The sequence below is a fragment of the Python bivittatus genome, unplaced genomic scaffold (genome assembly GCF_059951505.1).
Source record: "Python bivittatus isolate LINGU-HERP-01145 unplaced genomic scaffold, Pbiv_v1 ctg000200_np1212, whole genome shotgun sequence".
NCBI classification, from domain to species: domain Eukaryota; kingdom Metazoa; phylum Chordata; class Lepidosauria; order Squamata; family Pythonidae; genus Python; species Python bivittatus.
This window is the reverse complement of record NW_028277040.1, coordinates 22183298-22198457: the sequence shown is the minus strand read 5'-3', so window position 1 is coordinate 22198457 and position 15160 is coordinate 22183298. Positions and strand designations below refer to the sequence as shown.

The 15160-nt window shown below is 37.1% G+C and overlaps 1 protein-coding gene across 3 annotated transcripts in view; it reads left to right on the top strand.

Moving 5' to 3' along the window:
- Nucleotides 1-11297, top strand: part of ITGA6 (integrin subunit alpha 6) — a 64324-nt gene extending 53027 nt beyond the window's left edge. For 2 of the 3 annotated variants that reach the window (XM_007431082.4, XM_088135806.1), the window contains 4 exons: nt 178-288; nt 374-469; nt 4242-4367; nt 9387-11297. In XM_007431082.4, the coding sequence (XP_007431144.1) occupies nt 178-288; nt 374-469; nt 4242-4367; nt 9387-9548 (495 nt within the window). In that variant the 3' untranslated portion in view covers nt 9549-11297. Of the gene's footprint in view, nt 1-177; nt 289-373; nt 470-4241; nt 4368-5551; nt 5682-9386 lie in introns of all 3 variants that reach the window. The other variant, XM_007431081.4, reaches the window with a different exon arrangement.
- Nucleotides 11298-15160: the final 3863 nt, after the last annotated feature.

Below are 15160 nucleotides of genomic sequence, written 5' to 3'. Positions count from 1 at the left end.
TCTCTCTTCCCTTCATACAGATTTCCTCCTTCCTCTCATGTTAGGATTGAAATATTTTAAATGTAAAAGATTTTCCATTTGCTTTGAAAAAATTGGCTTGCAGAAACCTTGCAAAAAATGCTGTATATCTGCTTTTGAGTGAAGGTCTCTTGAATATATTCTGTGTATTACTTGCAGGAATGCAATGAAGAGGCAAACTGTGTCAACATAACGTGTTCCTTGCAAGGCTTAGACAGTAAAGCTATAGTAGTATTGCGCTCAAGGTTGTGGAACAGCACTTTCCTAGAGGTAGGTTCCATAAACTTATCTTATACAGTTTTGAACTGAGTTCTTTTATTTGTTCTAAAGAAAGCCTTTTTTTGCTACTCCACAGGAATTCTATAAAATGAACTATCTAGACATTCCTGTTAGAGCTAGAATTGGCATCTCTGCTGCAGATAATGTCAAGCTGACAAATGAAGCTGCAAATGTGAGTCTTTAATATTTCTCTACTTACAGCTGTCCTAAGAGCCATTGACGGAAAAGCCAGCCTGCCTGCCTCCCTCCCTCCAAATGAGAAAATATCTAGGCAATGCCCATAAGACCCTTTTGGTGGGATAGTACAGCACATCCAAACCTATCCACTTCGGTCAATAATTCTATTCACTCCTTTTCCTCAAATAACATTTTAGAAATTCATCATTTCCAAAACTGGTTCCCAAAGAATCTCTGTGGTACTGTTTTGGGGAAGCAAATGATTGTCATTGCTCTTGTGAATTAGTAAAAATGTTAGAGTAGTGAGCAACCTCAAAAGAAAAAGTGACCTCAAAGCCTTCAGACCTCCAGACTGACCCCAATTGCCAAGATCCGCAGTACACTTTGCACCTTTTTGAGGAGGGAAACCTATAAAACTCTAGTGAAAACCCTAAAATAGGCTTACAAATACCAGCTTTTTAAAAGAAAAAGCAACCCTCAAGAAACAGAAATAAACAGAAAATACTGGCTCCATCCAGTTTCCAACTCTCCTCACCCTATTTCTTCCCCTGCCGTTAAAGGAGTTCTAAGAATTATATTGGAAATAACATGCTACACCATGTAGGAGAGGCAGATTTTCACCAGGTATTATATCCTTGTAGCTACCCTGGCTGAATGAAGATGGAGGAGATGGGAATAAAGTGAAATATTGACTGAAGAAGAAGGAATAAGGAAAAGGAGACCAGAGTAGAATGGTCACTAAAGGAAAAAGAAAGAGAAAAGATTAGAGTGAGACCCATGTGGAAAAGAACAAATAAACACCAAGTGTTTCCCCTAGGACGTTGCAGGACAATAGAAACAGACCCCAATGCAGAATACACTTTTAAAAAGTGTTATGTTAAACCTGTATCCACCAGTAAATTGAACACTTCTATGTCTATACATTCAGTATTTTATTGTTGGGACTCAAGATAGCCACTTCTATAGGTTAAACATTCTCAGATCCTTTAACCATTCTTTATGAGGCTTGCTTTCTACACTTTCACCACTTTGGAGCCCTCTTCTCAACTTTCTTCAATTTGTCACTATCAGGGTCTGTCTAGAATAGAATAAAATGATTACTTTCTGTAATCTGGATTCTATGCTACTGTTAACAAACCCAAGATAGATGTGTTTATTTTAGCAGCTGTGTCATGTTGCTGGATCACGTTTAGCTTGTGGTTGACAAGGTTGACAACTTGTGGTTGCCTTCTGTTGACATACAGATCTTTTTTAGATGTACTACTGCCGAGCCAGGTCTTACCACATCCTATTCTTGTGCCTTCCATTTTTCCTGCCCAGATGCATAACTTTACATTTCTCTCTGTTAAATGCCTTCCTGTTCATCTCAACCCACTGCTTAATCCTGTCTGGGTCTTTCTGAATCTTTTTAACTGTAGTGTTGGCCACCACCCTGCAGCTTTGTTTCATTGGCAAACTTTATAAGTCTCTCCCCTGCCTCCAACTCCTTCAATCCAAGTCATTGATAAAATGTTGAACAGCACAGGACTGAGGACAGAACCCTGTGGTACTCCACTTGAATTTTTCCTCCAAGCTGGAGCCATTAATGACCACTCTTTGGGTGTGGTCATTCAGCCAACTATGAGTCCATCTAACAGCTATATCATCTAGCTCATATTAAGGGAGATATCATGAGACACTCTGTCAAAGGCTTTGCTGCGATCCAAGTACACTATGTCTAAAGCATTCCCCAAATCTATTAAGTTAGTAACTTTATCAAAGAAAGAGATAAGGTTAGTCTGGCACAATTTGTTTGCAAAATACAAATTCTGGCTGCTGTTAATTGTAGCATGCCTCTCCAAATGCTCACAAACATGCTGTTTGATCATCTGTTCAAGGATCTTGCTCAGTATAGACAGCACACTGAGAGGTCTGTAGTTTCCTGGATCTTCCTTCTCTCTCTTTTTAAAGATGGGGATGACATTTGGTCTCTTCCAGTTTTCTGGGAACTTCAAGAGTTCTCAAGATTATTGAAAGTGGTCCTGCAATTGCTTCCTCTTATTTTTTATTATAATTTTATTAAGAATTTTGATTTTAATAGTAAAATCTAATACAAACTAAACTTAAAGAGAAAATAGACAGAATAAATGGTGTAAAAAAACTTAAAGAGGAAAGAAAGAAAAAGAATATAATAAGGAGAAAAGAAAAATATAAAGTAGTGACTTTCAACCCTCATAACAACAAATATAAACAAATTTAGTGACTCTTTACCCCTTCTAAGGTTACAAACATTTATCTCTTCATCCCATATCCCATCCCTTATCAAGAGACAAATCCATAAAACATCATCTTTTCAGTCCTGGTGTCCACAGAAAGTATATAAAGGGTTGCTAGAGGTAACAACATATCTTGTTTTAAACTTGATCAAATAAACCAGCTTTATATTCCTTTGTTTTACTTCTAACAGTCTTAATCTTTAGTCCATTCAAATATTGTTGTAATATTTGTCTTAATTTCTTCTTTGTCCCATCGCACAGAGTTTTTCAAGGCTTTAACAAGCCTCTTTTGTAAATCCAATAGGAAAAACCTTGTTTTTCATGACTCTACCTTGTCACATGAAATTTGTTCTACATCTATCATTCCTTCAATAACACCTTTTGGACATAGTCTATCCATAAAAGCAGACATCATTACTGACATTGTTGATTTGGTGGCTACTAATTTCTGACTCCATTCTTCAAAAATCTTCTTCAGTATTTTCATTGTTATAACGCTTTGCATTTTATAAGCTTGTATTTTTTTTTTCTACCTAAAATCTTTAGTCCCTCTAGTGTCCAGTTTTTAAATCATGAAATTGCTTATCTCTTCCCAAAACCCAAACAGATCTATTTCCCACAAGAAGATGTTTATTCTTTATAATTAATTCCAAAATCTTATTGTAAAAGTTTCAATATTTCAAATTTATCGGGACCCTTAGTCTGTTTATAACTTTCTAACATCAAAATCCTATTTAGCTTTTTGCTGTTTATTTCAGATTCTTTAAGTTTATTTATTTATTTATTTTTAAATTTGTGTGCCCCCCCTCCCCCCTATGGGTGACTCTGGGCGTCATTCTTAAGCTTATAATTAATTTTTCTTTTGTTCAAAGATAAACTCACCCAATGAAGACTTTTCAAACTTCTCATTCCGAAGGTTTCTAATAGCTTTAAAATAGTTAATAAGCGATTTCTGAAAGTGATTAGAAAGTGAGGTTTGCAAACTTAGTGTCCTTTAAAAGGTTCCATTGCGGTTGTGAGCAAGATGGCTAATCCCTTCATCTCCCAGTGTTCAAACCCGCAGAAAACTGCTGTCCTGCGGTCTCCTTGTGAGGAGGAGCCATCCAGAGCACATGTGGGCAATCTTCTGTTCTCTGCTTATCCAGAGAGGATCCAAGGAATCAGTCTACTCACTGGTTCCTTGGTCTTTGCCATGGTTGTCGACTCCACTCTCACAGAGCCATCTTCAATTCACCATACCTCCCCCGGAAATTCTGCAATTGCTTTGTACTATTTTGTAATTCAAAAGGTAGCCTTCCTCTACCTGATATCCTCCAGATGTTTGGACTATAATTCCCAGCATGGCCAAGAGCCCAACTTCCTGGATATAATGGAATGAGTAATCCAGCACATCTGGAAAATAAAAAGTTGACAAAAAATTCTGAGTGCTTCAGTATTGGTGTAGAATCAATATTGTAACACATTGTCTAAGTTTTTCCTGTATAATGACATACTCTTCTGCTTCTTTTGTAGGTACGGGTTACTGTCTTTCCTGCAAAAACAGTAGCTTTATATAAAGGAGTTCCTTGGTGGATCATCTTGGTTGCCATTCTTGCTGGGTTATTAATGCTTGCTTTGTTGGTGTTCTTACTGTGGAAGGTGAGCTATTTTATCAATGTGTTTGGTCATATTTAATCACCCATTATTTGAAATGTGCAAAGAACTTTTTTTTGGTTTTTTTTCAAAAAGGAAAAAATGAAGAAGGAAAAATTGTGATTTTCAGAGGTTACATTTATTTTAATATTGAGAAATATGTTTGGTCAAACAATTAAAATACTTTCTTCTACAAGTACATAATATGTGGGGGAAGGAAATCTTAGTTTTAAATGAGTTTAGGTAGATTGTTAGCATATTTGTGTATTTATAAGGGCCCAAATTTTGGAATTTCCTTCAGATGTTGTTGCTATTGAGACCACACACAGGCGCCTGGATTCCATTTTTATATGTTAACTATAGATACAGTATTTCCAACATTTTTCCATGTGAAAACAAGCGTCCTACAACTGTAGAGGGACTCCCACACAACTCCATATTTCTTATTCCACCATTACCCAGCATGTATGCTGATGCACATGTCATGATCTAGGGGATGGGCATATTCTGTGTCCTTCCCATATCTCCACACCTTATTCCATCTTATCCTTCAATTCTATATACACTTAACTCGAAAGTAAGTCCTGATAAACTCAGCTGAACTTTGTTTTGTTTAAACATTAATAGGATTTCAGTGCTGATGCTGTTCAAATTAATCAGGGTCTGGCTTTTAAAGTTCATTCAAGAAACAGGACACCAGGTTCTTTGTGAATCTTTTATGCATGGGCACAGTAAGAAAGCTTTTTATCAAGTAATTTTGAATACTGAATCAAAGTTACATTTATCTTTGATCTATCCATGGTTCGCGTAATGCCTTATCTCTACTATCAAGATTTGATTTTGCAGAAAAGTAGCTGTTGCCTCTATAGGGAGCAAACACGTCCTGGTTGCCCTGGCAAGCATTATATATTTCTTTCACGCTCTCAAAGTAATGATTAAAAAAGGCTTGCCAATCTACCGATAGTTACTGCCCAAGGTTCATAACCGAAGCATTAAAACATGCCACAAAGGAGTTAGCTATGGGTTAAAAATTATAACCACAGGCCTATTGCTGTAGTTATTTTATAAGACAGATTTTTAACATTTACATACAGAGCAGTCTGGTTAGTTCACTCTTTTCTCCTTTTTTTTTTCTTTTTCTTTTTGCACATTAGTCCCTAATATTAACCAAATGCCTTGCTTCCTTATAGTGTGGTTTCTTCAAGAGAGATAAGAAAGATCATTATGATGCCACATATCACAAGGCTGAGATCCATGCTCAGCCATCTGATAAAGAGAGGCTTACTTCTGATGCATAGTATTGATCCACTTCTGTAATTGGTAATTGCTTTTTGAATTTATTAGCTGCAGGTTGGTTGCGGTGGCTAATGACTCAAAGCTTGCTGCATTTGTTCCGCTGATTGTCTTGTTTCAAAATATCAATTCTTTTTATGCTTGCTTACATTCTTTAGAATAATCTTTCTTGGTGCACGAATATGCCAATCCTTTTGCCAGTTGTTTTTAAACTACTGTTTACCTATGCATTCCCTTGACCCTCTGGAGACTTTCTACTTAGGGTTGGCATCCCAGTCCTAAATAAGCTGGCTCACGGTCCAGGAGATACAACACATCCCTGGAAACCCCTTCTGATTTTCCTATGAAATAGGGAAAAAAAATCCTGTGATAAACCAAACTGGTGGCTTTCAAACTGTGTTCCACCGAATGTTGGCTCGTCTCCTCAAGCAGAAGTCTGTAAACTCAGACAAGCTTTTCCAGAAAGACAGCTTGCCAGCAGCTATTGACCAAGAGAATCTCTGAAGACTGGTCTGTGACTCAAGTATACTGTAGGTCCTTCTTAGAACATGGCCATGAATCTCCCGTAGTACACTGGGACTGTATAGCAGACATTCAGTGGTAAATTAATGAGGAGAGCACTCTCCCAGGATGAAAATGCTGAGCTAAAACTGCCATTTGCTAGCGAGCAGCCAGACACCGAGTAACTCCATCTCTTTTACTTAACAACAACATGTTCATACATAGGGTTGAAACAGCCTTTGAGCCTCTTTGAAGCTACCTGAGTGAACACTGACCAGTTAAAAGACAAAGCAGAACAGAAGTATCTGAATATGAAATTTGAGGTTATAACCACAACTCTAGTTTTCATACAAGTTAATGAAACGGTTAAATGTAATGAATTTAAACCTATCTGTGCATACTTTCCAACATTTAAATGAATGTATGCCAGAAGGAGGCCATAATGGTAAACGAAAACCAAAAACAAATATTAGGAAAGAAAAATATATATTACCATTAAATTATTTAACATTTTCTGTTTTGACTTGCTCAGGGACCACAATCCAATAAAGAGTTAATAAAATCTTGTGATAAAGCTCCATTGAACCTTAATGGGACTTTTCTCAGATATTATATACAGAACTGTTATAACTAGGTCTACATCCATATTTAAAGATCCACGTTTAAAGATTTAATGATTATGTCATGCATAATTGTTAATCAGTGATAGGCTTTAGTAAGATATGGGCTGTGTTTTGAGATGCAAGACATATTTTGATTTTTTTTTAGTGAACAGATAATAGCTTTATTAACACAAATGCATGCCAAAAGCCTTTACTGCTGTTGTTACCCTTTCCAATATAAGGCAGTTTTCAATGCTGAGTTTTCATGGAAGTCTACTGGACAAATTTCTATTTTATTTTATCTATACTTGGATCTGCATTTCTTCCTCTAAAGCCTGCCTACTGCATGCTGGCTAATGTTCTTGTACACCTTGAGTGCATAGATGTAAATGTACATTGCATTTGTTGGATTGCCAGAATGACCCCTTTCATTTACTGCTTTATGTCTAAAGAAATTGAAATGTTCCAGTTAGGAAGAATATGACCACTTCTCAGGCCAATCAAAATTTATTTCTCTGACCGAGTCCTTGCTACAACACTATACAGTGCCAAGTATGGGCTAGAAATACACACTGTGGGTAGACCAAATAGATTGAAGGGCGGGAGGAACATTGTGAATTTTAAATAATGAGCATGAGGGAAAAAAAATATCTTCTTATGACTTCCCTGGGGATAGTCTGAAAAATGAGCATCCTTCTGAGTAGTTACTGATCCAGGCCATTTGAAAACAAAGAGAAGGGGGTTTTACTGTATGACCTGTTCTCTGAAGACCTATTAGCCTTGTTGGCTGGCATTTCTTGTACATAGGTTGAAAGAGCCTGTGGATCTTGTTAGTAGAAGGGAAGATAATTCACTGTAATAATGATAATAATAAAGCACAGAAAAATCCCAGGGAGAGTGGAGACTAGAACTGCTGATAAGGCTTACAGACTTGGAAAATATGTGAGTAAAGACAGGTGCACTGCTAGGCTAGATGGAGACCTGTGTGGGATTCCCTCTGAAGTGGCAAGGCAATACTCCCTCTTTTCCTCTCAGTACCCTGAGCCCCATGGCAACATCCTCTTTTCCATCCAAGCCTTCATGGGTTTCTCAGGCAGCCCTGATTTCCTGAACAAAGCTCTGTAATAGTCCCTTTGCCCTTGGAAATTTGCAGGGTGACAGGAAGGCAACAGTGTGATTCAATGGGAAGGAACTATTGCAACACTGCTTTCAGCCCCAATTCTTTGCACGATAAGGGGAAAAGGAAAACCTGGATCCTGAACTGGGTTGATGTTTATGCTCATTCATGCAAAGAACTACACTGTGAGAAGCACAGGTTGGATGGCTCTGTTGTAGCCCCCATTTTCTTCCTCCCTGATGTCTCTGTCCCGTAATGTAATGTTTTGGGATATGGAGAGGAGATGGCAGCTGCGTGGATGTGCATGGATGTGGTGTCTGTGCACCAACCTTAAAATTAAAATTAGCATTGAGCTTGGCCTAAGTTCTGGCAGGCTGTCTGGGGCCTAGATTTTGGCATTTGGCCATGGTGCATCCTGACACCAGGCCTGCATAAGTGAGTTTGACCTCTAGTTTTGTAATCCATAGATGAGCTCACATTACATTCATAGGAATAGATTCCCAAAGGCATGTCTTATTGGGTATAAATCAGAAAGTGAAGGATACATTTTTATGCTTTTATTGAGCCAGGTAAATTGTATATGGTACATGAAATACTTAGGAAATACTATGGTCTGAGCAAGGTGCCATATAAAGTGGTACCTCGGGTCACGAACTTAATTCATTCCGCGACTCTGGTCGCGACCCGAATTGGTTGCGACCCGAATCAAATTGTCCCATAAGGTTCAATGTAAATATGATTAATCCGTTCTGACCCCTACGAATTTGGTCGCCAACCGATTTTGGTCGCGTCCTGAATCAAATTTTCCCATAAGGTTCAATGTAATTATGGTTAATCTGTTCTGAACCATATGTATTTTTTTTTTTAAACCACAAAAATATGAAACAAAATACAGTACAGTGCAGTACGAAGAGAGAGAACGCTAACCTTGCTCAAGGCGACTTCTGGCGTGGAGGACAGGAAGGCGGGTGGGGAGGGGGTTATTGCTTGGAGGGAGAGTCCCCCTCCCTACAGGAAGCCACGACCACGTGTCATGGGAGGGAAAATGGCTGCGGATCCTGTTTGTCACCCGATGCGGAGTTCATGGACGGAAGCAAAATTTTGCGAACGGTGCTGTTCGTGACCCGAATTGGTCGTGAACAGAAATGTTCGTGACCCGAGGTATCACTGGATTTGGGCTGGCCTTTAATTCTGACACTGGATTTCACAGAAATATTACCAGGTTGACCATAAAGAGATTTTACTTTTGTAAAATAAATTTGAGATTGAGAGTTTTCCACTGACAAGCTTAGATTGCAATATTGGGTGAGATTTTTTGCTATATCTAGGACATCTGGTGTCGCATTTGTCCCTCTCTTTAAAGGAATGCTCTGTGATAATACACTTCTTCAAGATAGAGGTAAGGGTAATGTAGTGCAACACATCTGGGGGATTCCAGGTTGGGTAAGACCATACTCGTTGAACAACACAAATAGTTACATGCATTGTGGCATTTTCTCTCCCTTCCTATAGTGCGGGTTCTTCCAGCGCTCCAGGTACGATGACAGCATCCCCCGCTACCACGCTGTAAGAATTCGGAAGGAGGAAAGGCAGATTAAAGATGGAAAAAGTAAAGAGAACCATGCAAAAAAACAGTGGATCACAAAGTGGAATGGAAATGAAAGTTATTCCTAGGGATCTCAGCTGAAGTTAAAGATTGAATGGATTTTAAGGTGTCTTTGAGCAACATGATGGATGCAAGTGGGAAGACCTATTTTTTTTTTTTTGTAGATGTTGTTATTTCCATATCAAAGTTGTTTGGTGCTACAGATGTAAACCTTAAGACTCCCTAAACCAGCCTCTATATATTAACTAAATCTCCAGTCTTTTAAAAAGATTGCAGTTAAAATCCAAATTATCAGTCAGGAAAGAGAGATATTTTCCCTCCTTTTGGTGAAATGGAGCTATATGGATTTTTCCCAGGTAGTGGATTTTTTTGCTCCCAGCTTAACCTTGATAGCACTTGGCTGCCCTCGGGCTGAGAAAAAATTATCATAATGAAACTGGCGGTGTGGGGAAGGACATCTGGCTATAGTCTAAAGGAGAGGGGAAGCAACCTGAGTTGTTATGTGGCTTGTTAGAATGCCCTTGCCAAAATTTGACTGAACTGCACAATTACGTGTTATTTCCAGAGTTTGAACTACATGTTAGGTCAAGCCTTAAAGCTGTTTCCTTGATCCCACCTTTCTTGTACTGCTGGAACTTCTCTCACCAGATGCAAGATAGCGAGATAACTTTCCTAACCACAAATGCAGATATATTTCAGTATATTTGTCTTCATTATTTAAATATCAGAAGAGAATACCATCATTTTGTTAGGAAAATTATATGGGACTCCAAGTGAGATAGAAAGTAGTGTAACCCATCATTCTTTCCCATTTGTGGATAGTTACTTGACTTTGATTTTCTTTTTGTCACTGAATGTTTAAAATAAAAATGGGGGGTTCAGACTTGTCTGGCCATCGTGATACTGAGATTTTATCCTATCTCCAAACCCAGAATGTGTTTACTTTAATCCCATTTATATCAGGGCTGATTGTGATTATTCAGAAGTGAGAGATATGGATGTATGGCATATGGTTAATAATTTAAGAAGTTAATAATTTAATAGGATTAAACCCTGACATTAAGAATTGGTTCTAACCTCTGGAAGATTATCTTGTAACTGATTTCAGTTTTAGGGGTTGCAATGTTTAGATTTTTTGTTTTTAAGGGGTAAATTGTGAAAAAATGCATGTTAAGAGAAGCAAACATTTGCTGACCTTTGTAGCTTTTTTATTTTTTCCAATAGATATCTATGAAATAGTGAATGGTTCTGGATCTAGACTTAGTTGCCTTTTGATCCTGTTTAAAACAGTGGGATCCAAATTCAACTAATTTCATCTGGATCCAACTCTTCATGTTCAAGAACTGATGCAATGATGTATGACTGAATTTCTAAATGAAAGCCCAGTTATCTTACAATCATGTTCTCACAGAAGCCTTCTTGTCTAGCAAGAGTAGTTGATGTTTCTGAGTAGGGAGACCGTAGCATTCTGCATCTGTTTAAAGGCACTCTTTACTCTAATTATTGTACTAGTACAGCGTGCAGAAAGGAAAAGAGTTTATCACTTAGAGTCCCACCATTGTACAGTGATATGGACTTGTGATTTTCAGGTAAATTTGTGGTCTCTAAATCTGCTAATTCTGTGTTCTAAGACTTGTGTGTAAGCATCATGCTTAAAAGCAATCTTTAATGTGCAATAGGACATGTTTTAGTAATGTTTTAAAAATTAGCGTGTGTGAATGTCGCTTACACCAAATATACACAGGTTTTCCAATGATGAGCTTCCAAGCTAATAGGCTGTGATCTAATTTGTTGGTATCCTAACATTTTGCCAGCAACTGTGCGCTACAGAGCAAACTACTTTCACCTCTGAAGATGGCAGCCACAATTGCTGGCAAAACATCAGGATACCAAAGAATTAGACCACGGCCTATTAGCCCAAAAGCTCATCACCATTGGATTGACGCTGGCTATGAAAGCCTGCATTGATATATACACAGGTTTTGTCTTTTTTAAAGCTTGAATACTGGTTGTACTTTTTGTATATACTGTAAGTCATTCTTATATATTTATTTTTACCATAAATCTTTGTCTTTAACCAACTGTTAAGCCAAAGATTTTTAATTAGTGAGCAATAGCATATCAAGGAGTTCAGTGAATAAAAACGAACTTTTTCCACCAAATGTGCCAATAACTTTTAAATTCCAATGACTAGAATATTCTCAGAAAGCTCTTCTTTACATATGTCTAATTATGTACTAGAGATGTGTTGTATCTTCTAAGTAATTTGTGCACTAATGCATACTTACAGATATTTATCTATAGAGGTTTTATATGACTAACTTAATTGAAAATATAGCAAGTGCTCATTGGGGTGGGGGAAAGGGCAAATATTTTCTTGTTCTGTGTTTGGAACAAAGTTAAATAGTGCAGAGCCTATAGCACTTGAAACAAAATCTAAATTCCAAAAATTAACTATGGTCTTTTAATGGTCCAGTTAAAGACTACTGAGTAATTTCCTACATTCCTGAAATTTAAGAATAATTCCATACAAAATGCCATTTGAAACTTGTAACAAATGTAATTACAGACTTATCATTTATCAAAATATTGGTACTGATTAAGAACTAGACACTTATTCTAGCATTTACAATGTATTAAATACCAATCGTCCATCAGAAGGTGGATTCTGGAACTGTCCAATGCAGGGCGTTGCAATTTAATTCCACAAAAAGTGTTTTGAGCACATGGGACCAAACATAGCACTATCTGTGCCTCTATAAAACAGTCATATCTTTTCTTGCAATCATTAGACAACTCCAGAAAATAGCTCTACAATCCTAGGAAAAATCACAATTGCTTAGGATTTCAGGTGGATGCTGTGTTTGTGGTCCTGTATACTCTGAAGTGCTTTTTTGGAATCAAATCCGAAGCACGGCACAGCGCTAATGGATGTTATTTAACAACAGATGAAAACTATGCAAACCTTTAAATATTTACCTTCAAAAACCAGGTATTATATGTCTTGTGCTGTATAGTCCAGTACAAAAACACATTGGCTTGGTGCAGGATGACAGTCTGTTCCAAGGTGTGATTTCTAGCTATTAATGTCAATTTCTATCATTCCACTTTTTATTATTATCCAAATAACTTTTTGACCACACATTTTATACAAATTATTTTTCATAAAGCTTTTTTAACTTAAAAGGTGTAAGCTCTTTTTTGAAGCTTCAGGTACAAATTTGATGCCTGACATTAATCCACTGAATGCTGCTGTTTTGTCATCCCCATCCACTTTATTTATATGTGGCCCATAAAAATAATCCCACAACAGTACGTATGATGGATAAATGTTATTTAAAACTCCATCTCTGAAATGGGCTTATTCAACTGAAAAAGTAACCGAAACACTACTGTAATGTTTTCATTAAAACTAACTTGTTGTTCTGGTGGCTTGTCAGAAAAAACAAATATATAATCAATAAGTAAAAGTGTCATCTCAAGTCACATCACTGGTATATACTCACTTTCCACATTAATTGTTACTAACATCTAATGTTGCATCATGTCTGAAAATTACCTGTGGATATGTCTATAAAAGTGTGAAATAAATTTTGTATGAAAAGCACTTTTTATGTTGGTAGTAATTATGTATTACATAGGTATTTTAAAATTTTATACGTTTGTTTAAACTTTGGAGGTGCCCAGCAGGGTTGGGTCACAGGTTCTATAGTTCTTTTGGATTTGGAAACAATGACCATACCAATACCAGTACTTAAGGCTTTATTCCAAGGTAATACAAGTAGTCCTTGTTGAACGACTACTGTTCGAAGTTACAGTGGCATTGAACGAGGGGGACTTATGACTCTTCCTCATAGTTGCAGCCATAGCAGCATCCCTTCCGTCATGTGATTGTGATTTGGGCATTGGCAACTGGCTCACAATTACGATGATTGCAGCATCCCACGGTCACGTGATTGCCATTTGCAACCTTTACTGCCAGCTTCCGACAAGCAAAGTCAATGGGGAAGCCAGCAGGAAGTTGCAAATGGCGATCATGTGACTGTGGAACACTATGACTGTGCAGGATTCGCCTAATGAGGGCAACTGGAACTGATGCAACAGCCTTTGTAAGTCAGTGTAGTCATGTGATGTCACATTTTATGACTACATTGCTTAGCAACAGAGTTGCTGGTCCCAGTTACCGTTGTTAAGCGAGGACTACTTGTATATGAAAATAACAATCACATAATATGAGACAGTAAACAGAGAATATACTGGTATACTGAAGAATATAACACAACCCAAGATAGCAATAAAAAATATTAACACAAGACACTTATTACAAATATTCAAGAAGACAAGAATACAATAAGAGAAAGAGTATGTCTGCCAGTCAGGAAACACCAGAGAGATGATGGCAGACAGATCTTCACAGCTCAGCAAATGTGTAGTACCCTCTCGATTAGGTTTGCACTGAAGTTCCATTTCATGGAGGGTTTGACTAGCTTATATAGGCTCTGAACCATAATTAAGCATACCAGTTTTTGAATGGTGTCATGTCACTGGATTTTACCAAGGACAAGAAGGACAAGTATATCTTATCTTGGAATGCTCTGCTGTTTTACCAAGAGGGAAACCATCAAGGTTCATGGTTGAAGAGCCTGCCAAGAAGGAGACCACCAAGTCTAAGGAGTCTTTGATGAGGTTATCTCAAAGTTAAGGAATATCCGTTTCTCAAGGTTAATTGAATTGAAGATGAGAAAGACCATCCTACTCTGCACAGATGTCTCACCAAGGACAGGGCAAAACAAAGTATGACCCAAGTATGGCCCTTAGTAAAATAAAGGCTGGCTTAATTCTGCTCTACATACTGAACTATTATATGAACCATACACCTAAGGGAATTATCCAATTCCTTCTTGCCTATAGGAGCTTCTATATAATATATACAGCAAAACACTTGTCTAATACAGCTGTGATATTCAATCTATAGCAAAAATGGCATTATATTCTATCCAACAAATATTGAGTACAAGAACAAATAAAATATTTTAGATTTAGATTGGGGACCACTTGCATTAAAAACAAGCAAGTGTTAAAATATATAATTCCAATGGTTTATACCATTCACCTATTCTAAGCCCCCTGTAAAAAAACACTGTATAACAGGCTTTCTGTCCAAGATACTATTCAGTTTATAGGTTTGGTCAATGTTACATAATTTGCATTCAACATTATGTAGCATAAAAAACATTTGATATTGAAGAATGGCTTTTTTTCTTTTTTTATTGAACACTCTAAAGCAGACAGAGAAACAAGATAAATCATGAAAAGAGGATAAAAGAAGATACAAACGAATAACCAAGGGATTTGCAAATGTCATGGAGGTTACACTTTTCCAGAATATCATTAGTTTGTTGTGAATAACTGAATATATTAAATCATTTAAAAAGACAAAAAAATCACTATGAAGTACTAAGCCAAGCATGAATATCAGTAACCATCATCAAAACTCTGTAAATCACCAAGTAAGTCACCTACAATAAATTCTATCCAAATTACTGAAAATCTCTTCTAATTTGGAAATGTTATAAAATTGAAGTATCAACTGCAGGCATAGAGAAATGCAAATTTTGGAAGTGGTATACCTATCTATTAAGTTATAGTCTAGGAATTGTTTCCAATTTGAATTAAATTC